This window comes from Armigeres subalbatus, chromosome 2, assembly GCF_024139115.2.
Source record: "Armigeres subalbatus isolate Guangzhou_Male chromosome 2, GZ_Asu_2, whole genome shotgun sequence".
Classification (NCBI taxonomy): Eukaryota; Metazoa; Arthropoda; class Insecta; order Diptera; family Culicidae; genus Armigeres; species Armigeres subalbatus.
Window position 1 is genome coordinate 221,074,065 of NC_085140.1, and position 25,098 is coordinate 221,099,162.

A 25,098-nucleotide genomic window follows, 5' to 3' on the forward strand; every position below is an offset into this window, starting at 1 on the left:
AATCTTTTGAACGGGCTTCAAGTGGCACATAATTGGGTTGAACATTTTTCATAACTGGTAAGAATGCTGTAAAATAGGTTAATGAAAACGATGTCAATGATGGGTGTTAGTGAATCGCTCCTACCAACATATTCGTTCCATTTTCAGCCGGCCGTGCATGACCGGAAAATAGTGATATGCAGTGGACTGCGATTTTGATTGTAAACGTTACGCTTTAAATCTGTTGATGTTCTAGTCATTAGCGTGGCAATAATCGCTCCTCTAAATATTTCACGAGAGTATGCTGAGCAAACTTAACAGTTGCTACTTCTTAAGCTCTACGGTAAAAATATATCAGAAATTGATTGCAGTGGTCAGTGCGCCAGAGGAGAAACGAGAACTCTTGGAGTGAATTTAACCATTTCTCTTCTCTCCACCACGTTAAGCGCATCATCTTACGCCGGTGTTGGTACTGACTGCAGAAGAAAGAGAAAAGAAAGGCTGGAAGTGGGTCATCATATATAAAGACAAGTTCAAGGCAAATACGGTTTCAGATATTTCTTATTAGCCGTGTGGATAGCAGGTACCTGTGCATCATATCTATTCAGAAAATTGTAGGATACTATTAGTAGAACAGGTGAGAAGGATAATCAATTCGAATGAAAGTTGCGAGATTGCAAAAAATCATCTCATATGCATGTCTTAAAAGAACGCATCGTATATATTACTCAATCAATAACAAGAATTGATTGCAAGTGAATTACTATATACCGTGGAAAATTCACGATGTTCTTCTTATCAAAGATCATTAAAACAAGATTGAACTAATGATAGTGCTTGAATACCATATAGGAGAATGCAATGCGAAGTGGATTATATGAAAATTCATTCAGTGATAGATACTCAAATTTATGAAATGTGTACGATTTCTAAGATTGAGCACAACGTGACACTTTTGAATCGACGGGGAAAGTCGGGTACAGTTAGCGCGAGATTTGGGTTAAAAAAATAGAAGCAGTGAGGCGATGTGTGTGCTGTTAACGTTATAATAACCTACATCAACGTTCACGGCATGCATATGGAAAAGATTTTCGATCCGGCATTCCTCATGTTTGTGAATTGATCCTGTGTCAGTGTATAAGTGGCGAGAGACTCATCTCCCTGTGATAGTGAATCTCTTTTGTAGTGAGATGAAAAACCTGATTTACAGCATTGCTGAGCCAAAAAGAAAGGACGCAAAATTCTAAGAAAAGGTGAAATGAAAGCTGAACTTTTACTTTTACCGATAGTGACGTAAACACGATTCATGGACAGTGCGGTTTCGTGGATTTTTGGTGCTGCGGGCCACAAATGTTGAATGTGATTGCAAAAAAGATGCAACTACTGTTCAAATTAGGTCAAGGAAACCGTTAATTGAAAAGTAGTTTTTGAAACGGTAAATAACTCTCTCGTAAATGATCAATTTCTTCCAGTTCACGTGGTTCATCTTTTAATACAAAAAACTCAAATTATTCCACCTAGCGTGGTTGGTGTTTTCGTGGTACATTTGAACAGGTAAAGCGCATATTCGGGTAGTCAAAAATATCCCTTTTAGGGGCCCTCCTTAGCCGTGCGGTAAGATACGCGGCTACAAAGCAAGACCATGTTGAGGGTGGCTGGGTTCGATTCCCGGTCTGGTCTAGGACATTTTTGGGCTGGAAAATTTTCTCGACTCCTGGGCATAAAAGTATCATCGTGTTAGCTTTTTTTCATGATATACAAATGCAAAGTGGTAACTTGGTTTAGAAACCTCGCAGTTAAAAACTGTGGAAATGCTGAATGAACACTAAACTGTGAGGCGGCAATGGGGGATGTCATGCCAAAGAAGAAGAAGAAGAAGGAGTAGATGGCTTGACTTTGACTCATTTAAGGCCAAATTTCCCAAAGAACTCATATTTATACGGGCCTCCAATCATTTTGAAAATAGAAAACCTAGAAAACAAAAAAAAAGAAGTGCTGCACGTGTGAACCAGTCTGATGAATTGGGCTGATGTTGGTTGAAAATCGGGCAGTTGGCCAAGCTTGAAATCGATTTTTTATTTTACATTTTTTAAATTGTTAGGGTAACCGTACCCTTAGTGGAGGTAGCACCAATAGTGGAGGTAGTGGGGTTTTAATGAGATTTATCATATTTATAGACTTTACGATGGTTTCGTTGATGCGCCGTGCTTTAAATATCCTGTTAAATGCATCTTACCTTAAGATTTCGCTTGAAAAACTATTAAAAACAATGATTTTCCTTAACAAAATTGACTTCCTTGCATCTATAGTGGTGCAACTGTACCAATAGTGGCGAGTCTCATAAGAAACCAATGGATAGCACCACTGTAGGAACCAAAATTATTTTTTACCGCCACTAAAGGAACAGTATACCCATAGTGGTGCAAGCAATATTTGGTAATTGTTGATGTTAAATGACATCTATCTCAGTTTTGTTAGCAAATTTATTAGTTTATCTATTGGCTAAGATATTAAAGTTGTAAATTTTCTATAATTATCAATTTAAAAAAAATATTCTTTTGTGGATCTACTAATACCTCCACTATTGGTACCGTTACCCTATAGGCATAAAAAATATGGGAACGTTGACCTTAAATAAATTAAAGAATCGTTTGGGCGAATAAATTGTTTTGACTGAGAAGGCCAATTTTTGTTCACGACTAAAAAAATATTTTGAATGTACCTATATTTAATAAACGATATATCACTCTGTGCAAACCAGTGGTTTGGTCAAAACTCCGGAATGCAATTTACCGATATGACCCATTTTCATTAGCATATTCCACTTGCTGCGAGCAACACAGTAATATTGTGTATTCATAGTCATACACTTAGTAATGATGCTGTCTTTCTCATATTTAGCCAGAACCTTCATGGCATGATAATTTATTTCGATATAGTTTTTGAACGCAATGGCTGATCCAAATCAAATTTAATAGTGAGAAACAATTTCTAATGTTTTGTTGTCTTTTGTACACAGGACAAACATACAGAAACTCAATACGTCGAGCTGAGGTAGATTGGCACACATATAATAAGATTATTTTTGGAGTGAAATGATAGCCTTTGGGTACTACCTGATTGTAGAAAACAGATTAATCCAACTAGCGGTGGATGTGCCTTTTCGTGCACATTAGAAATAAAGAGAATAGTGTTTTATGAAGATGACTTATTATTTTAATTAATTCAGATCGACTGCTTCTCTCCGTAACCAGATTTTTAGCGTAATTGAATTTGGTATAGACATAATTATCCATAAATCAACATATGCTGATTTGAATTCGATGAAAGATGTTTTTGGAGGATTCGCCGTACAGTAACCATCTGGTATGTTGTCGAGTGGTCATCAACGAAACTGACTTGATTACTTTCCACAAACTCATACACTACCGGTGACTGTAGACAGCGGTTAATTATTTATTTAAATATATATTTATTTATTTGCTTGATCATCCATCCGACCTATGTCTTAATAAAGTAAAAAACTAAACTAAATTAAATTACAAATCATGGAATTAGTCAAAATACATCGTCATTGAAAACAAACAAGCAGTTAAGCCAATAATGTTGTCAGAAGGATCATTATACGAACAGTACAAAACATTCATGATCTGTATATGGTAACCTAGCCTAGGTAACAATATCAAATTGTTGGAACCTTTCGTTGAACCTGAATACCATAAACCTAATGGGGTCATGCTGTCCATATCGGGTGTTGCGAGCGTCCGACAGCAGGAAGTTTCGCCGTCTCAAGGATCTCTCCGGGACGTAAATATTCATCTCAGAGAGAATAACTGGAGCACCGAGCTCACCTCTCAGCACCGATGAAAACGACTTGCATTACAGATCTCCTGTTTTCCAGCGATGCTAGGCCAATTAAGTTGCATCGATGTTCATAAGGAGGAAGACGCACAGGATCACGCCAAGGAAGGTTCCGAAGTGCCAGTCGAACAATTTTTTTTCTGAACAGCCTCAATACGGTCAGTCCAATTCTTGTTGAATGGGCACCACACCAGTACAGAAGATTCCAAAATGGCACGAACTAAAGCGCAGTAGAGTGATTTGAGGCAGAGAGGATTTGACGCAGAGAGGATAGACTGGATATGGATCGATAGTTTTTGCTATCATACTTCAACTTTAAACTTTTCTTGTAGCTATAGCATACGACCCCTTCCTCCCACTGCTCCGGTAGATGCTCAGTTTTCCAGATTCTGACTATCAGTCTGCGTAGCGTAGACAAATGGCCAGTGTTCACGGACCAACATTGATGGGTTCAACTTCTATACCATGCTTTTGCAGCCGCTTCATTTTGCTTGAGTCGGTCTAAACTTCTCCTTTGATCTAAGCGTTCAAATCTCCAATGATGTTTCTGACGTCGTGGCTTGGGAAGCTGTCGTACTCTCGTTTTAGCTGCGCCTAAAATGAGTCCTTATCATCATCAATGCTTCTGCAGTGTGAGATTTGAACGTTGATTATACAAAAGTTGAATAACCAACCTTTGATTCCTCAAATTGCTCATTCTTTCATTAGTCGACCTCCACCTATAGCCTCTGAATATCAATCATAACTATAAAAGCTGTTCTCGGCACCATTAACCCTTTCCCATTTTTCGGCCCAAGATTTTGTTTAACAGATTTAATTGATAACAAATCGTATCGGATATTTCTCAGCCCCATAGCTGAGGATATCCTACAACAAATGTAGATATAAATTGATATAGAAAAAAAATGTTTTCCTCTAACGAACAAAATATCATAAGTCAGTCAAAAAGCCGCTTAGTTCGGTTTGGCAAAACCCAACCAAATGTTCTCTTGTGGATTATTTGTCGAATGTTTTTTTTTAACAAACCCGATATCTTTGATCACACTTCCTCTTCTTCATTGACTCTATATTCCAACTGTAACTTAGCCGGCTTTCAACTAAAATATACTTACTTTGATTAGAAGCCTACCTGAATTAAAATTGATTTTACTCAACTTTGGTAAACATGAATTAGGTACGTTTTTCTAACAGTGTAGAAGTAGGAGGTTAAAGGTTCGAGTCCCTCCTAGAAACGTGGTTTCTTTCTCACAAATTTAGTATCAATTTGTCCATTTCGGAAACATGTGCTGTGCATATGCCAAGCTATTTAACAAAAAAGTGTGTAAATCTTCCATGGAAAATAAAACGGTAAAATACATTAAATTTGACCGGCAAACACTTTAAGTGTATTTGGAGAATAACGACTCCAGTTTCCCCGAATGTTCACCGAATATTGTACAAAGCGTTTTCCGCTTGAAAACTTCAGTGTTATACAGTTTCGAATTTCGTTTCCATCTGTTTATTGTGGTTATGTTACCTAGGACTAGGCTTACTTCTGTCTCTAGCTGCAACTATGCCTTGATAGAGATAATTATTAACTATACATTAGGGCAGAGGCGCGGCCACGTTCCAAGACGTGGGTAGGACAAAAACTGGATTATCAAATCTATAGAACACTAGTACTATTTACGGGTTTTCTAAAATCTCAAGAACAATGTCACTCCAAATTTCAGACCCTTTTCTTTCTAACTTTCAAAATTTCTTGCAAACGTAGGTATATTTGTGTATACAGATTCCTATAATCTATTTGGAAGCTTTCAGAATTCTTCTTCTCATTGGCTTGCTACCAGACATCCGGATGGACTACAATCATCATAAACTGCTTCATATTCGTATATTCCTGTGATTGTTCTTTCATACTCTTGTCTAGTTTCTCAACTTTTATAGATGAGCTCAGCGGTCTAGTGACTACCGCTTCTGCCTTATAGACAGGAGGTCTGGCATAGACCACATCACTTTTCTAAGTGAATCCTTGATCTATATTTCTGTTCATCTACCTTACCGAGTTAATGAAATCTCCTTTCTGAGATATTTGGGGATGCAGATGTTTTCTCGGTCTCTAATAGCAACAATAACTACACACTAACATTCCTCTCCTTTCCCAACTGACTGGAGCCATAGGTAATAAATACCAACCTTTATTAATGCTGTCCAATGAGCAGCTCGAAGTTGTTCCCGTCCTGCTCGTTCTTTTTTGTCAACAAATGGACATGAGAGGGATGGGAAGAACTTCGAGCTACTTCGAGCTGCTCATTGGACAGCACTAATCATTTTGATCGTAGCGCAATTTGCACCAGTTCTAGCCAATCACGGAGAAGCAACCATTGACAAGTACGGTCAGTCTTAGCTAAATTTAGCTAAGCTATATCCTTGTTTAGATATTCAACTTTTGAATATAGATATTCAACAACACAGTCCGTCAATTCTTATAAAATTTAAGAAATTCTCTGAGCCTCCCTGAATTAGCAGAAATAATTACGTTCTTCCAGAAAGCTTACAACAGTTTTATGGAAGAGCAGATATTATTATAAACATTAAGACTTCTTGGAAAATCTCAATACATCATTGAGCACTTTTTGGGATGAAAAGAATTCATCAAAGACTCTGAGAAGCCTTTAGGAATAGATTTTTCCTTTACAATCACTGGAATCCTTCACGATTGCCAGCTTTCAAACCTCTGCTTAATTTTGAAACATTTTAATTATATTTTATAGATCTAAAAATTGAAATAGTGTTGTTAGTATTACATCTTTTAGCTATCCATATGGTATGTTCTTACCATAATCATGGGTAGGACAATGCTTCGACTGTCCTACCCAGGTATTTTCATGCGTAGGACATGTCCTACTTGTCCCACCCACTCCCGGCGCCACTGCATTAGGGTGGTTCAAAAAATCGATTTTGCTCCACAACGCTCATCTGATTCTGTATCATGTTCTGAGTGTCCTCCGAAAATTTAAGCTGATTTAGATAAAAACTGATTTAGCACAAGCCGTTTCAAGTTTGCATGCAAATTAGTATGGGGAAATTTATTTTTTCATTATACTGATTATGGCACTTCCTCATTAAGCGCAGGTTAAAAGAAAACCTACATAGCTAAAAGGAATACTCAAGAGCTTTCACTCAGCGAAAACCACATCTTAATTAATCGTTCCAATAATTAGCAATGATACGTGAATTTCTTCTACACAAGTTCCCCGGAATACTCATTCAGGAATTTTGTGAAATTTCCTTTCCAAAAGTTCAGGACTATTTTATTCCTCTCGCACGAATTTTGGAGAACTCTTCCCCCGGAATTTAAAAGGATTTTCTCTTCCAGGAATTTGGAGGAATCCCTATTTCGATGATCCTGAATCCCTTCTCTCAGTCCTGCCTGATATTCTAAATAAGGGGCTGTTCGCAAATTACGTAACGTTATAGGGGAAAAAGGGGTCGGGTAAAACGTTGCAGTTCATGCGGAAATCTTAAATCTCGGGGTCCGAAACCGTTAAATTAAGCGTTATGTATTTGAGAAACGAACTCTAATTATTCTTTCTGCCTCTGGGGAGTTTCTCCCTCGCGAATTATAATTAAATCTTCTCTCATTAATTATAGGAAATTTCTTGTCCTTGTCTTCTACGGAATTCTTTCAACAAAACTTCTAAAAAGTTCCATCTACAAAAATTCCTGTGAAATTCTTATAAAAGAATTAAGGAGAGTTTCTTTCTCCCAGATTCTTAATTTACAAATTTCTTACTTTGGAGTTTTAGAGATTTTCTTATCCAGAAGTTTTGAGGAATGAATAAGACATCTGTAGGATACTTAGGTATTGCCACATCGCAGCATAGTGTGCATTACACACTTACACAGTTATCAACTGCAAGGTTTCTAAGTCGTTTCACCATTTTTGCATCCGTGTGTCATAAGACTAACACGAGTATGCTCACAGGCATGGGATTTCGGGACATAGGGAAGTATCAAAAAATACCTACATTGTACCATGAATTGAATCTAATCATATCCAGCATGGCCTTCCTCTGTAGCTGCCAGGGTAATTAGGGCACAATACAGGTGTCTTGATAGTATTCTCATTATGAATTACATTCCTTTCCGGACGAACTATTAAAGAAATTTATGAAGAAACTTCATGAAGAATTCCTGGAGAAAAAAAAAATTGCCGAAGGGTTGTTTAAAAGTACCTTAGGTGAAGTTTCTCACGGTATTCCCAAAGATTTCCTGAAGAAATCAATAAGAAATTCATAAAGAACTTCTTGGGGGTGCTGGGAGAATATACTGGATGATTTCTAAGAAATTCCTGGTACGATGCCTGGAAAAATTGTCTAGTATTTAAAAAAGAAGTTCCCCAGAATTTTAAAAGGAATGCTCCAAAAAATCTGGAAAAATCTACTGGAATTAATGGAATTTTCCAGAATTTTCAGAAGTCCTGAAGGATGTTTTCAAATCCATGTAGGATCTCTGTAGATTTTTATGGGATTTTCTGTGGAGCCTTATTTCCAACCGAGTCACCTTAAAAAATAATAATTAATACAAACAACAACAGTTTTTGCACACTACACCCCCTCCCCCCTTTCTATTACGGTACGAAAAAAATACAGCGCACCTAGCCCATATAATCCCAGCGTCCTATAAATAGGGCAGCTCTTGTGAAGAGGTGAATACATTCCACTAAAAGAGTTTAATAATTTTCTATTCAAAATTGGCTAAACCAAACTGAGGGATCAAAAGTTATAAACCAAACCAAAATACTAATTTCAAACCCAGTAGGGAAACTGTACCAGTTTTGGTCATGTTCTTAATTTGGCCAGTTTCTCGCATAACTCCAAAATCGAGGATATTATAAAATCTAACATGAGATATGTACCTTATGCTTCTTCACTGTTGAAACTGAACGATAGTTTTTTTTTTTTAGAATATGCATTTTTCAGGGTTGGCCAAATGGGATATATTACTTTCTTGGTGATGGCGGGCCAGCATAGGGCTGAAAACCTCTCAAATAAAAACAATAATATAAAAATTTTGGCACTCATACTCATCAGAATTGTTTGCAACAAGTTATGTTCGGCAGGAATTTTACAATGCGTACAAACAAATGTGAAAAATAAGATCCACCTATCATTCTATCCACCTATTAGTGTTTCTTATAGAGATTTTCTTATACAGTCAAACCTCCATGAGTCGATGTTCTATGATTTTGTCAACCCTTGTGAGTGAACGAGAAAGGCATCTTCAGCGCTAGGTGGATTAATGAGAGTTTTATAGGAAACAATGGGACGGGATTACCGTCGAATGCAACTTATTGTGAGCAATTCGGACTGGGATAAGTGCTTGAAAAGTGGGCGAGACTTTGTTATGCATTTTTTTTGCGAAAATTAATGTATTCTAACAATAACTTCCGATCCCCTAGTCCGGCTAATTTCCAACAAAAACAATGGGGAAAAAATCACCGTCAAACTAACAGCAAAAAAATGTTAAAAGTTATTGTCTACAAAATGGGCGAGACTTTTTTGCACACACATACATATAAACACGCACAGGTTTTATCTCAATGTCAATCTGAGATGATTGGTGTATAACACTATGGGTCTCAGAGCCTCCTGTAAAAGTGCGGACATATAGCCTTTACGTACACTTAGTGTATGAGAAAGGCAAAACTTATTTATTATAAATAAATTCCTTATCAAAATCTTAATAAGAATCCTTACAGACACTGTGAGCATGCTTATTAAACAATTATTTCTGAATCGACACTCAGTCACTTGGAAATATAATGCCAACTATATCAATAATGGTTTGAGGTTAGTTACCTCTTAAAGGCGCAGTGTTTAATAGATACTTCGACTTTAGATACACAACGTGCCAAAAGCAAATAAAGTGGCGTTGTGGTACATTCCAGCGAACGAAATGACTAAATTTACATAATCACATTCGGTAACTATATCCGAAACGAGGGACTCCGATGGCATATAAATTTCAGCACAACCAAAAATGTATGACTATCTCCACTTGTGTGATCCCAAATATTCAAATCATAGCTTTTAGTAGGTCAGAGTTATTTGAAACAAGCAATCGCTTTGATTCTCGGGCCGGTAGATTTTTTTAGATGATTTACCTACTTATCAGATATAATGTATAAATGTGAGTACTACAAAATATTCAATGTTATGTAACAGACAGCGTAGAAAGCTAATTGATAGACATGCCATATCTGTCTTATATAAAATTGAACACGTGTCGTAATTTTTCGAATGCAAAAAAAGTTTACTAGTTCATGTAAGAATACTGCTTCCATCAGTGTTCAAACCTGGTATAACATGGATTGCTTACCTACTTAACTATTTTATTATTTTACTATTAATTAAATTGAAATAAATTCGCATGCTGATTCTCTTCAACAATTGTGTCATATGCATCAAAAACCACCTCAAATCTGCTGTTGTCATTTTTTTTCGGAAATTCCCATAAGGACTAATCATAAATCGAATTTCCAATGCGAGGTCGAATGTCGAAAAATTTGACGCCGGGTATACCCAAAAGTGAGTTCGGTCGTTGTGCTTTTATCCGCGTTTGCGCGCCTTAAACCGGATTTCCAACGTGCTGCGTCACTTGGCGCGGACTGAAGTGAATGATATTTCAAACTGCAAGTTGAATCATCCTGAATCGCGTCCGAGAAGAGAAAGTAGGTAGGCTCTATTTCGGTTATTGATGCTCGGGTTCAATGGCTATTGTAAATTGCTTTCGCTTATGTATGGAGATAAATATAAATGCGTCGTGTCGTAGATGCAATTTTATGTTGGCATTCGATTTATAAGTTTGAAACGTTTAATGTTCGTTCATTTCCCAATTCATTTTATTCACTGTTTTATTTCAATCTGCTTCGATTATTTCCTTATGGATTTTTGGTTTGCTATCCGCAAATATAAACTATTGTAGATTTGTGCTGTATAACCATACACCCTGGAACGACACTGATGGGCTTGTGAAACGGGGCACTAGACAACAATCTTGAGCATAACAATTAGGTATACGAGATGAGTCTCCCGTATGTCTTACTGTTTCTTCCATTATTGCAATTCATTACACAGCATTAAGAGCGGTCGTTACTCTCCGGTCCGTCCGTTATTAGGCACCAGCAGAATTTAAATAGGCATTGTTTGCAACCAATTATGCCATTCTTAGCCTGAGGAGTTCTACTTTGCTGACATGTTGAGTATCTCACGCAAACTAACGGAGTCTGCATTCGTTTGGTTTGTTATTTAGACACGATGTTTCCTGGGAAAGTGACTTTGTTTTACCAGAAGATAAATCCGATCTTCAGGCAGGGAAACAGGGTAGGTAAATACATTTCCAGAGCTTCTGTTCAACCCGTATAATGAGAACAGCACAATTATTCTTACGATGTGATATATAACATCACTTTTTACGTTACAACTGCGGCTCTTTCAATCTCAAGCAACCAAACGAAACTGTTGTAGGATCTTTGATTTTTTATTGGAAAAGATACATGTAAACGATTATTAGTCGATGATTTCATGCCCTGCAATGAATTATTTTTTTTAGAATTTTGTATATCTCCTCAGCAGAAGGCCTTCTTGCATAAAAAGCTTCATACCTGACGTATACCAACATGCAAATTAAAAAAAAATTACAGCATTTTCATAGCATTGCATTTTAGACATTGCAAGTTCTCAATTTGAATTGAAAAATATATCGGCACACTTATTTCGCAATTTTTCGCAAAAAAAATATCTTTTAGAAACTAAGAAATATCATCGTACTGCTCCTATAACTATTCAAAATAACATAATTCATTTAGAAGATCTAGGGGCAACAGGGACTATGTCCAAGTGCTTGACGACCCCTCCCAAGGCGTGTTTGGGCTTGTTTAGGATATGGTAGGGTTTTACAATAATGGGCTCTGTTCTTCTTATTATTGGTATTACCTTCCAACCAAGTAACTATTTTTTGCATTCGTATCGAGTGGCGGCTGAGGATCAATGGTCGGTTCTTCAACATTAGCTAAATCAATGTCCACAGTCCGAAAGCACTGATGATTATATGGAAGCATTCTACACACAGCTTGAACGTGAGTACGTCTTCTACCCAAGCCACGTAGTCAAAATCATCATAGGAGATTTGAACGTTCAAGTCAGCCATATTGGAGCACCTGGAGATCACCACTGCAGATCAGAATCATAAATCAGTTCTGATTAATGGAAGGCACTTCTCCGACATTGTCGACGTCAGGATCTATCGTGACGCTAACGTCGACTCTGACCACTATCTGGTGATTGTTTAACTGTGTCGAAAAATATTCATCATCAATATATTCGGTATTACCGGTCGTTCTGGTTACGACTTAGATCTACTTTTGACCCGTTTACATATTCGCTCGTTCTATCGGAAAAGCACGATTCGCCAATATTTGCATGAAATTAGCATGATGTATACGCTTATTAGCGATGACAAATCCTGTTAACATTGTTCTTATATCTCACTAGCATTGTCCGAAAGAACTAGCAAATTTCTAAACGGGCCAGCGACCTGATGTTGCCTTAAGAGGACGAGAACTCTTTTGAGGACTGCTTCAGTACAGTCAAAACAGTCATTAACGATGCCAAGGAGAACAACGTCGGGTATGTGGTATGTGGGACTCCATTAAATCTACGAAGAGTGCAGACAGATTCGGCACAACTAATAGGCTGGGAGCTGAATGGCTCAAAGATATAAAAATTCGGTTATCTGAGTAGGCTAGGTTCACCGCCGGAGACGAGCTGAGTAGATAGTGGCGTGCTTATGCACCGGCTTCGGGTTGTCGGCGCATAATTGAACCGGAAGCAATCTCCACCCGGAATCTTTGGCTCGACCTCCGCACTCGTCCGGTCACTCTTTGAGCTGAATGCCTCAAGTGCATGGCTAATCGAAGTAGGCTAGGTCCACCGAAGACCAGTTGAGTAGCTGGTGGCGTGCGAATGCATCGGATATGGGTCGTTAGGGCACCATTGAACAGGAAGCTACCTTCACCCGGCTTTGAACCGACAGGCACTCTTCCGGTCACCCGTTGTAGTGTGAATGTGCGTAGGACTTGAGCTGATCTATGAATATGCTGACCAGGCGAAAGAGTAGTGTTGGTACGCATGTTCCACATAGGTTTCTGCAACTCATATGTGACCAGTCACAATCAAGTTGCCGTAACCATTTTTATCTGACTTGTGCTTCTTGGGTAAAGTAATAGCCTTCCACGAATGCGGATCGTCTGTATCGGGGAGCTTCCGCCGCCGGGAACTTCCTGTTGGAATAGGATGGATCCAACGCTGGGGACTATCCTGCCGTAATCTAGAAATGTGACATATACGCCATTTTCCAAAAATGGTAGTAGTAGCTCTTTAAGAGAAAAATGGAAAACTGGTATGTTGTAAATTGGGGCAAACATCACTTTTCCAGATTACAGCAGTATCTGATAACTTGAAAGTACACTCTTATTTTTTTCACCGAGAAACAGGATTTTTGCCGAAATCTCGGTTAAAGTGACGTTTTGGTTGCTGTGATACGGTAAATATTTTGCTGAAAATCAGTAATAAACGAAATACTCTGCCAAATTTCAGTTCAGATTCACTGAGCTACCAGCGGTGTACATTGAAAGCTGAATTGCTTGAAAAAAGATGTGGTTCTGAATGGCACAAGGAAAAGATAAAGGGCTCAAGGCTTTGGTGTGCTTATTAGCACAAACAAGGGAGCCTCAATAGTCAATGCTCAAAAGCGTACGAACTATGGAGCCAAAGGGTAGATAATCAGAACATCGAAGAGAGGCACCGCGAAGCGTGTCATTTTGGGAGGAGTATCTTTAGTACTACCTATCTCCCAGAACTGAAAGGGGATAACCAATTACCTGCGGAAGCTGAAGAGCACGTACCGCTTAATGCGTCTCAGAATGACATCTGCCTATCACACGGTATCACACGAGGTATCCTGTGTGATAGCGGGCATGATACCAATCGGGATGGTCATCCGTGAAATCGAGGAGTGTTTTGAGCTACGTGGCACCAGTAGAGTCCACGAACGCATCAGGGTCTGCCCTGACCACACAGGTGTTGACGAAACGGCACATAACATACTGTTCGTATGTCCTCGTTTCGACATAGAAAGCAATGCTAGACGTTTGCGATCAGGACACAACCCCGGATACCCTTAAGGTTATTATATAATCAAGCACGGTTTTCACGGTTTTCTACTCCTATTATCAAAAGTTCAAATCTAGCGTAATAATGTTCCTACAATGCTGAAATTAAAGTCGATTATTCAGCATAAGTGAGCAAACAATATACGGATGTTTCATCCCTATGGGTGTTGTGGTTCTCTCAATTCATGTTCATGAAAAATCACTAGAAAGAGCACGTGGTTTCCAAGATGGCCGATTTGTGGCTTTGTTGAAAGGGAGAGATGAGTCAAGAGGTGGAGAAGTGGAACGCAGTTTCGACTGCAACCACTCAGATTGCCTGCAACCAGAAGAGAATCTGGCGCGCCGAGCAGCAGTCGACAAGCTTAACTAACTTGTGATTGGTTAGTTAGAGCGGAGAGACTAGTGCGGGAAAGTGAGTGAGTTGTCTGCACATGCTTAGGTGAGAGTGTCGTAGCGGGTAACAACCCCCATTGTTATCTCGAGGCATGGCAGAACAGCGAGTACGCAAGTTTGAGTATGGACTGCTCACGCCAAAGCAGAAGCGTCGTAGCGTAGTATTGGAGGTATATGTTTGTTTCTCTGAAGAGAAAGACGGCAAGTATAGGTTTGTTCAACTATTAATTTAGATATTAATTTATTTTGTGAAGCAAATGTTTAATTTATATTCTATGATTTTTTTTATTGGTTTTTATTCATTCATATGAGCACCCGAACAGCACGAGTCAGACAAAAATTGTTGCAGCAACTTGATTGTGACCAAATCTGGTCACATATGAGTGCTAGGGCAAAAATGATACAATTTTACGTTCTAAAAATTATCCATATATTAGAAGACGGCGAAGTTTAGTTATAGTCGGAATATCAATCACATTTCATTATTTTTGATTTTTTACAACCTTTACAGAATGTCATCTCCAAAGGCAGCTGGTTGGACTTTAGTGTCAATTCTAATTTGCAATTTTGTCTTGATACATGCCTATCCACAACATCATCCATCGCACACTCAGAACCAGTCCCACCAACAGCATCCGTCATATTATACAAATCCCCAACTCGACAGAAAATTCGCCGAAAAACCGAATGCCATCAAGAAAGTAGCCCTGGACGATATTGACGATATCCAAACCAATCAGATCCAAGATGGAGGATTTTCGTGGTCCAACATGCTGGGAATGCTCATGCAAATGGTGTTCAACAATAATAACAATGCCCCCACAAAATCAGACGACATTGATAACGGTGGCAGCTTTGGCCAATCGCCCTGGGCGAATGTGATTTCAGTTGGACTCAAGATTATCACCGCATTACTTGGAGGTGGCACCAACGACGGTATTGACAAGGTCGACAATGGCGGATCGCCAATGCAGGTAACTATCAGCAAACCTAGTACTACTCATTAGTATTTTTGTGTAATTACCATTGTACACAGGTGCTTGGTTAAAAATGTGTTTTATTTCGTAGTGATTGTAATAACTTTCTAGCAATGTATTAAGCTTAAAAGTAACTTAATATACCACTGTATAGCCAATTAATGTTACTGAATTATGAGATTTTTAAATACATCAGTAGGAAGTTTTAGGCAGTAGATATTGGTTATCAGCACAAACTTTTGGATTATCTTTCTTCACAGAATGTGCTCGCGGCTGTGTTTACAGCTATGTTCGGTGCTAAGGACCCAGATCAAGTGAACACTATGGCAAAACAAGCTGGTGAGGTATGTAACCATGCTGTATTTCTCAAGCACTTTTTGACTCTAGATTTGAAATTAGCTGATTATGATGTATTTCTTGGGAATAAAAATGGTATATTTGTAATATGGCATGGGTTATAGCTTTTCCAGAATGAAAAAAATCTAATCTATTGTAAAATAGTTGATCTAGATTGGTTTTTATTACAAAATTATCGAAATTAGGTACAATATGAGGTTTAGCCCCTATTTCAACCAAATTATAAACATAATTCGTCATGAGTTTTGGTATGAGTATTTTAAAATTATTTTGTAATTTAAAATTCTTGATCAAATATTCGCGAATACAAATGTGATGCGTCGCCTCACTGTTATGGCAAAAACTCATTTCAATCAAAGTTAATTGCCTATATTCCGGGTATGACATTAATTTACAATGTTGGACTTGGACATTAATTTTCAATGTTCTGAAAACTCACTGTATCTCACTGAAGGTCGTGGGTTCGAGTCCCATCGCTGGGAAAGTGATTACCTCCAATACATTTTTCAAATCAAAATTTTCCACATATGTAATGTACATATTCTCATCTGAGTTTTCAGAACATTGTAGAAAAAACTCATTGTTATCTGTCAGAATGTGCGTGAAACATGGCCGCCGATCACCCTTACCTGTTCCTTCATAGTAAAACCCCATAAGCAACTGCCAGATTGTGCGTGAAGAATTGGGTTGTTATGCTCAGAAAAATAGCGAGTTGTTCTGATCTCCAGCAGATTTTTATTTTATATGTTAACCTTTTTTTACTTTTTCTAATTCAAATTAAATAATCATTTCAATCGATAGAATGACACATAGAAGGACATTTATCCCATACAGCATAAGATCAAGTTCCAGAGCTCCAAAGATTCGGAAAAATAAGCGCATAAATCGTAAATACATGATTGGCTATACGATGCGAGCCAGCCTTGGGCTGAAAGTTTCGTTAAGAAGATATATAAAAAAACGATTGGCTATTTATATGGCCGTCCGATTGGTCAATTTTATAAATTAATTGACAGCGCATATGTACTGCACGTAATTTAAGATGTTATATATAATAAACTCGACGAACCAACCGATCTTGTCGAGGGTGTATTTTTGCCTTTCTCGTACAACAAAGTTGTACCGAAAGGCTGTTCACTCCAAAATCGAGCTTTTTATAAAAGTCTCGGAGACCTATGATGTTATATACCAATCGACTCAGCTCGTCGAGCTGAACAAATGTTTGTCTGTCCGTGTGTTTTTTTTCCTAAGCAATGGAGGGGAAATCTGCTCAACAGGCATCCTGGGTTGTCCAGGAAGTGCGGGGTTAGGGACCACCTCCAACACCAAACGAGGGAGGCAGAGCTGCGTGTCCTTGCAGCATCGAACATCGTGACTCGCTTTTTTAGTAGTACACCATGGTATCATGCCAGCGAATTGCCGGCTTTCCAGGTGGCCTTACCACGCCCTATGTCCTCGGAAGGTGGGAAGGGTCGACTTCGCGCCTGCTTCCCTCTGCACGGCTGGTATCAAGAATGATGGTGCCACGTGCACCAACACACAGAGGGACTTGCCGACGCGGTGTGTACGCCTGCCCCAGTCTTGACGAGGACCCCTTTCCGTCCTCGGGCTCGAAACCCGCCCGGTTGTCCGACGCCGCGAAAGCGACGATACCACGTTGTTCTTCGCCCGACCACTTGTTCGATAAAAAGGATCTAGTTCGACCACAGGGCACCGGCATGACCCATGAAGCCGACTCCGAACCCTTGGCGCCTCTTGACCCACGTACCTATCAACGGTATCAACCTATGTGTCCATCTACCCTTAGTGGAACTGTCCCACGTATGCTGCCATTTGACCATTGAGGCCAACCTGACAGTCCTACGGATGCCTCTCGTGCCGCGCATTTCGAAGTACTATATGTCTTTACCGATAACGATGTCAATAGGTATCATACTTTCTAACTTCGTTCTGTAGCAGTTAATGCTGGCCCCTCATACCTCAGTATGGACAGAGTGATACTAGCCAGAAGCTTGCGCTTGCTAGCAACAACCGCAGAGATATTGGACATCATCCGGGACAATGCCACTATAGCTGTGGAGGCACACTTGCAGGCGTAATTGACGTGGCCACCAAAGGTGAGCTTATCGTCGATCATTACCCCCAAGAGTTTGATGGAGCGTTCAGAGGTGACAGCCCAGTTGACTGCCCGTATCACCGCTTGTTGTTCCGACTTTCGGTTGTTAACAACAACCAGCTCAGTCTTGTGGTGAGCCAGTTCTAACTTCCTGGAACTCATCAAATCTCAGTCTTCAGAGCGGCTCTAGCAATCACGAACGCCACCCGTCGTTCAACACGCTCCTCTTCTGTGTGTGCTCGCTGCATCCGCCTCCGTGCCCGTAGGCAGGCGCGGCGCAGGTTCGCAATTAGGCCGTATTTAGCTGGAAGGGGGCCCCGGGGCCGGGGCTTGTGGGGGCCCCAACATGTACAAAAAAGGTTGGTTTTGATACATAAGATTTGTGGGGGCCTGGGGCCACGGCCCCCCGGCCCCCCATAAATCCGGCCCTGCTTGAGTCCACCAGTAAGCCGGTGGCCTCCCATTCCTAGGGTGGACTTTTCTAGGCATGCACTATAGGATTTCAGGCGGTCATTAATCGAAAATGTCATGTCTTCCGAATTATTTTAAAATATTTTCTCTCCATTGTCAATACTCTAATTAAGAGAAATTCTGAATTTGAAGTCTCTAGGTGCACTAGTTCCAAAGATATAAGGTGGCAAAGTCAGAAATGGGTAAAAAAGTTAGCAAATTTTCTGAAAAAATATTTTATTTTCAACTATTTATTGAAATATTTTTTAAATGTTTTTTCTTCAATGTTAATACATCATTACAAAGGTTATTGTATAAGCTTTTAAATGGTGTGCAAAAACTAATGGTTACACTGTGAAAAAAAATTAAAAAAAATGCGGAAGAAATTTTTTTTCCAAAAAACGACGTTTTTTTCAATTTTGATAGTAAAGAATTTTTTTTCCCTCAGAAACCCCCGGGTTTTTTTATGATACACATCAAGGAAAAAGCTTCGACTAAAATGTCCCGAAAGAATTTCTTGCCAGTATTTGCAATTAACAGAGTTAAGTCACTCTGATTTTTTTTCATTTGTTTTTTACCGTGTTTTGCCTCTCTCGTACTCCAAGGTTAATGCTCATTCCAAAAACGAATGTTTGATAGAAGGCCCGGAGACCCCTAGTGGTATATATCAACTAACTCAGCGCGAAGAATTGAGGTGATGTCTGTATGTGTGTGCATGCGCGTCTGTATGTATGTGCGCAAAAGAACGCAATCGCCATTTAGACACTTATTTGTGTCCGATTTCCTCGCAACAGGTTGCATTCGACGCGGAATCTTGTCTCATTGTTTCGTATTGAAAATGGGTCAGACTGAACTATGCGCTCAAAGGGTATGGTCAAAATACATTTATTGGTAATAACTTCGACTTTATTTATAACCATTTGAGCTCATTTAATTAACTTTTCAAAGGAGTAAATGAATAAAACCCCCAATGCAATGCAGCACAACGGTAACGGAAGGATTTAACAGTTCGCTCATATATTTCCTGTCAAATTTTACAGTTTCCGTCGCCATTCCGCTGAAATGCGTTTGGGGCTTGAGTGGTTTGAGTCATTCTCTAAACCTAATTTTCTGAGCTATTCATTAGCTACTGATGGAGAACTAAATATGAGATTTCATAATATGTAAATATTTATAAATCTCCTGGAATCAATAATTCCCGACATGTTTATTGCAAAAGTAAAGACGAACAATATCTTAGTTAGAACGGAGCGTATGAAATTCCTGCTAGTGTTCATGAATGTCTGGCTAATGGTAGGGAAATATTTATTCACTCATCTACACTTTGAGGTTCACTGGCTGAACAACCAGCGGAAAGTCAATATAAACAGTTGAAGAAATTTAGAACTCATAATGCAAGAAAATGATCAAGAGAGGCAAATGTTGACATTTTCCTTCGTGCCTTACATGAATCAGATCCATTTTAAGCTCGATTTGGATAACGAGGAGACGTTGGAAAAATTTTTTTCACTTAGTTATTCTTATGCCATGCGTAATTTTGTAATATTTGAAGATTTTCAAAAGTTCTTTATCTTCTAATACTTTAGATGAATTTATCTCATCTTCCATCGTTGATGGAATTGAAGAAAATATCATTGAAGACTTAAACCTTGACACAGAAAAGAATGATGCTGTATATAACTTGTAGAAATCATGAAAACAAATCAAAAGTAATTCAAATAGTGTTGTTATTTAAATTAAAAGAATTTTGCTTTTCGGAAGAATGGAGCATTCTTACATTCCACAATGAATGTCCACATTTTTGAGAATATATTAATCTCATTTTTGAATAACTTGTACACGTAAAAATGTCATGGGATTGCGATTTCTAATTTGCTAATACCCTTTTTCAAAAGTTATTTTCAATTCTGATTATTTGATTAACATTTAATGCTTTATGATCCTTCAGATCCTAGTACTTTGTCAAACAAATTGTTCTAAATACAAATTGTGAGGCATGAGAGTGAGAACAAAAAATATCACGGAATGTCATGAAATTAATGTCATTTAACATGATCGCCGCCATAATGTCCATAAATTGCTGAACTTAGTTTTTGTACAGCCCCTTCCTTCTCCTTAAGAAAACGCACGAAATTTCAACTTCCCAAATAGGTTTGCTTTGTCACGTTAATCGAACCTATGAAAAATAATTACGTAATTCATAGACGATCCCCAAAGGGGGGTTGGAAATTGTATATTCATGCTATTTCGACCATACACAGCTAAAACTAAGTGGAAAATCACTTTAAAAGTCCAATTTTATTTTGACCGCTCGCTTGTATGGGGATCCCCATAGTGGCATGGTGGCATCGCCTGCACGCGAGAGTACTGTTACCAGCTGCTCGCCGCTCAGATCGAGAGTATTGTGCTCTCGGTGGAGCGCTTCCTTAAACACCTCGTCGTCGAAGTACGATGTCTTCCACATACGAGGGCTAGGCCTCGCCCCTTCTTCCGTCCGCTGAATGCTGGTTGTATAGTCGATACTGTAGCGAACCGCCAGGTGGTCGTAACGTCGATAATCAACTCGGCCCCGTTCCAGCTGTAGGGGTGAAAGTTATGAACCAAGAACAAAAAGGTGCCGACAACCGAACACCTTCCCCGACAATATAATTGAATCGAACATATAGGGGAAGATGTGTATTCCCCCTATTTTACCGAGAAACAAACTCGATTTGTTCTAGCGCATTTTACATTTCTATTGAATGGAATCATAAATGGGGATCAAGTAATTTCTATGATCCTATGCACTGTCGAATTTCATAGTAACGTATCCATGAATGCGCACAAATTTCACTACAAATTTTCAAGAAAAATTATTCAAAAAAATCAATGTGTACCTCAAAGCTTTTATTAAACTGGTTTCTAAAGAGGGATGAATTTCTCCCGAATATTTTAAAATTCAAGTTTTTTTTATCTTTATTGCGTTTATTTGACATGCTCAGCCGAGGCTTTTTTATGATATTTACAAACTATATCATTATTATTAACAGTTAGTAAGGGGAAAGGGACATTGACCAAGATACTCGTGGCGATTCAAGGTTAGATTGCGTAATTTCAGGATGGACAGGGTTTGGATTTAGGTTTAGGGTATTTCAGCTGCTCATCCGGGTATTTGACACTCGTGGTCGAGTTGTGGTTCGTCAGGAAGCATCTTCCGGATGGGCAGAGCTTCATGATACACGGAACAATAAGACAGAGACAAAAAAAACTTGACGACAGACGAGCAAAGAAAAACATAGATAGCCTGCATATATACAACATCGCGATCCCCCAAAACACTTTTTACTTCCCTGTAGGGTTGTTTATCTCGGGCCACTAGAGTATCCAATAATTGCTCTCTGGAGACGTCATTTTCCGAGCAATACTAAGCTAATTGATCGATGTCAGCGTAACCGGCTCCGCACCTACACAAGTTGCTATCGACAAGGTGAATTTTGTAGAGATGTACGTTTAGTGACTAGTGATTGGACCTAAGCCACGATAAGGTGCGAATGAAGCCTCGGCTTAAGTCTTCACCTCTGAACCACGCTAGCGCAGAAACTTTAGGAACTACGATAAAAAGCCACCGTCCAAGTTCATTGTGTGACCAATTAATGTGCCAACTTACAAGAGTTCTCTGACGGGCTAATGAAAAAAAAACTCGTTGTTCGAGATTTGCCTATCTTAAACTTCACCTTCCTGTGCGCCCACCTTAGCCAACGAGTCCGTCTTTACATTGCCATATATTAGGCAATGGGATGGGACCCATACAAAGGTAATCTCAAATGATCTTTCGACCAAATCATTCATCTGCTCTCTTATGTTTGTAAGAAAGTAAGATGCGTGCTTAACAGGTTTCATCCACCGTAATGCCTCGATAGAACTAAGACTATCCGAGAAGATGTAATAATGGTCTACGGGCTGATTGGAAATTATTCCCAAAGCGAAGTTAATTGCTGCCAGCTCAGCAACATAAACTGAACACTGTTCCTGAAGTTAAAATTCAAGTTTTAACAATACTTCAAAAATTCGACTGTCTGTTAATAAAAACGACTTACTTGCTATCTCACGCCAGTCCACTTAAATTGAGATTAGAAATTTTGTAAGAAAACCACGTCAATGTATTTATTTTTGGCTGTGATATATCAAAATTAAGAAAAGGGGATCGAGTCTCCTTTAATGCCACCATTTTTGCTTTCTATATATATTATTATTCTCAATTAACAAGAAAAAAATCTGCAATAATGTATTATACAATTTGTGCCTTGGGTGGTGGAGGAAATTGTTTATAATCTATGAATGTACATATCTATACTATTAAATTCGCCATTTGACTATATAATTAGCTCTATTACTTTTTATCTTCTGGTAGGTATGTTGTTTTGAAGTAATAGTGTTTACATGATCGTGAAAAATTGAAGTATGATGAACATAGATTCTGGAAATAAGACAACCGATGGTGCTAACTATGACAGATCCCATGGCAAAGCATAGGGAGATCATTTCAAAACGCTTGTCAAAAAATCAAGACAAAACGTAATTAAAATCTGATTCATATACGATACGCAAAAATTTAGAACTAGGGTTACTGCTCCTAGACTTCATCTCATAGCTCCGATATTGGTCTCACGAAAAACAAAGCAATGAAAAGGTATTTGGTTGTTTATTATTTTTGTGTTTTTTCAACAGTGAGCACGCATGTTAGCAAAAAGAAGCGACGAAATTGGTGCCGTATTTCTTTGTTTTGTGATGAGATGAATATATGTTCAGTGAGATAAAAAACGAAACAGTTCCCCTATGTAAGTGATAGATACATTTTTGAAAAATACAAATAATTGAAATGAGGTATAAAACATGTATTTCAGCACTTTTTGCGCAACTTACATCAAAAGAATTGGATTTTCTCAGATCATTGTTTTTCGAGCATTTGAAAACGGTTTTCCATCAGTGGTCTTACAGACATACTACCTATAATCATCATTAATGGAGTGAAAACTATCTGCGTTCAAGAACATGTTCCATACCACATGTGCAAAGACGACCGCCGCCGTTAACCGGACGGACACGAAGCCTACTAATGCTACTATAAATATTTACGAATGCAACATTAGGGAAGCGTTCACAAATTAGGGGAACTGTTTGGCAATTAATCTCATAGATTCTATGTTCATCCCATAAAAAAGCAACGAAAAGGAATTGGATTGGTTTATCGGAGTCAATATTTCACCAACATGCTTGACTGTGTATGGGTCAAGCATGTTCGCAAACATTGACTCCGCTCCCTGAAAAATAGACAACTTGGTGCAATATTTGACCGTGTGTATAGCCGTTTGACGAACCAAGTTTGTCAATTCGGTTTGTCGAACGTCTCTACAAACGATCAAAAATAGCGTACCGTCATCGGGGGTGACAATGGGTCAAATGGGGGTGAGAATGGGTCACTGTTTCAACTACTTAGAATGCTTGTAGAATAGATTGAATGTGTCGGAGGGCAAGAAGACTAAAATATAAGAGACCTTTTTGAACGATTTTGTTCTACGACCTCCAGACTGCCCGTGAGAGCGATGACCCAAATTCACCCCCCAGACCCATTGTCACCCCCGATGGCGGTATTGTCTTATTTTCTGGGGGTACCGAGGGTACAGTCAATATTTCTCAAACATGATTTACCGTGTACATTAAGGTGTACCACTCTTATATGAACAAAATTCAAATAAAGTTTAAAGTTTTTTGCTTCCAGAAAAAAATCAGCCAGATCCTAAGTGCATGAAGTTTGTATGGGGAAAATCGACTAAATATATGGGAAAATACATACTTTCTACTTTTTACCTCTAGGTGAGGCTGTAGTCATTCAATCCCGCTCATTAGTGACATTCACTATCTTTACATTATTACGAAGATGATCCTGAAAACCGCGAGTGATTTTGTCAAAAAAAAAAAAACAAAAAAGTTACACCTATATGAAAAACCCAGCTTAATTCACCGAGTAGTGATACTGCCTTTCTCGCATTTAGCCAAGACACCAACCTTATATGGAGCTAATATAGTTCGATGAACCATTTTCTTAATAACTGCTAAACGTAACGGTCGATCGTTACCAAATTCAATAATGATCAACTAGGACTTGCTTCTTCTTCGTTGGCATTACATCCCTCACTGGGACATTGCCGCCTCGCAGCTTAGTGTTCATTAAGCACTTCCACAGTTATTAACCGCGAGGTTTCTAAGCCAAGTTACCATTTCTGCATACGTATATCATGAGGCTAGCACGATGATTCCTTTATGCCCAGGGAAGTCGAGACAATTTCCAAGCCGAAAATTATCTAGACCGGCACCGGGAATCGAACCCAGCCACCCTCAGCATGGTCTTGCTTTGTAGCCGCGCATCTTACCGCACGGCTAACGAGGGCCCCTCTTGGACTTGCCCTCTGTCGAATGTAACTTGTTGCGAGAAAATCGGTTAAAGATAACTAGGGTAAAATGCCCAATAGTGGACCCCCTAGTAGCGAAATTTTGCTCTTCCTGGTATAAGGAGTGCAAATTTTCAAAATATTAATTCTGCGTGATATCTAATATCAAGGTCTGCATCTCCTCTTCACGATACATACATGAAACACTCAAATACTCGACGTTATTCGTTGAAATTAACATTTTAAAGTCTGACTGAATTCGCCCTATAGTAGACCCCCTGGGGGTCCATAATAGGAAATTGCTTCCCTATAGTCGACACT

General features: G+C 38.9%; 1 protein-coding gene across 3 annotated transcripts in view; it reads left to right on the forward strand.

The window, feature by feature from the left end:
• The first annotated feature begins 463 nt into the window (after positions 1–463).
• Positions 464–25,098, forward strand: part of LOC134211694 (uncharacterized) — a 28,548-nt gene continuing 3,913 nt past the window's right edge. The window contains exons 1-3 of one of the 3 annotated variants that reach the window (XM_062688826.1): positions 464–616; positions 14,961–15,423; positions 15,687–15,770. In XM_062688826.1, coding sequence (XP_062544810.1) covers positions 14,962–15,423; positions 15,687–15,770 — 546 coding nt within the window. In that variant the 5' untranslated portion in view covers positions 464–616; position 14,961. Of the gene's footprint in view, positions 617–1,391; positions 1,415–14,960; positions 15,424–15,686; positions 15,771–25,098 lie in introns of those variants that run through there. The other 2 variants (XM_062688827.1, XM_062688828.1) reach the window with 2 other exon arrangements.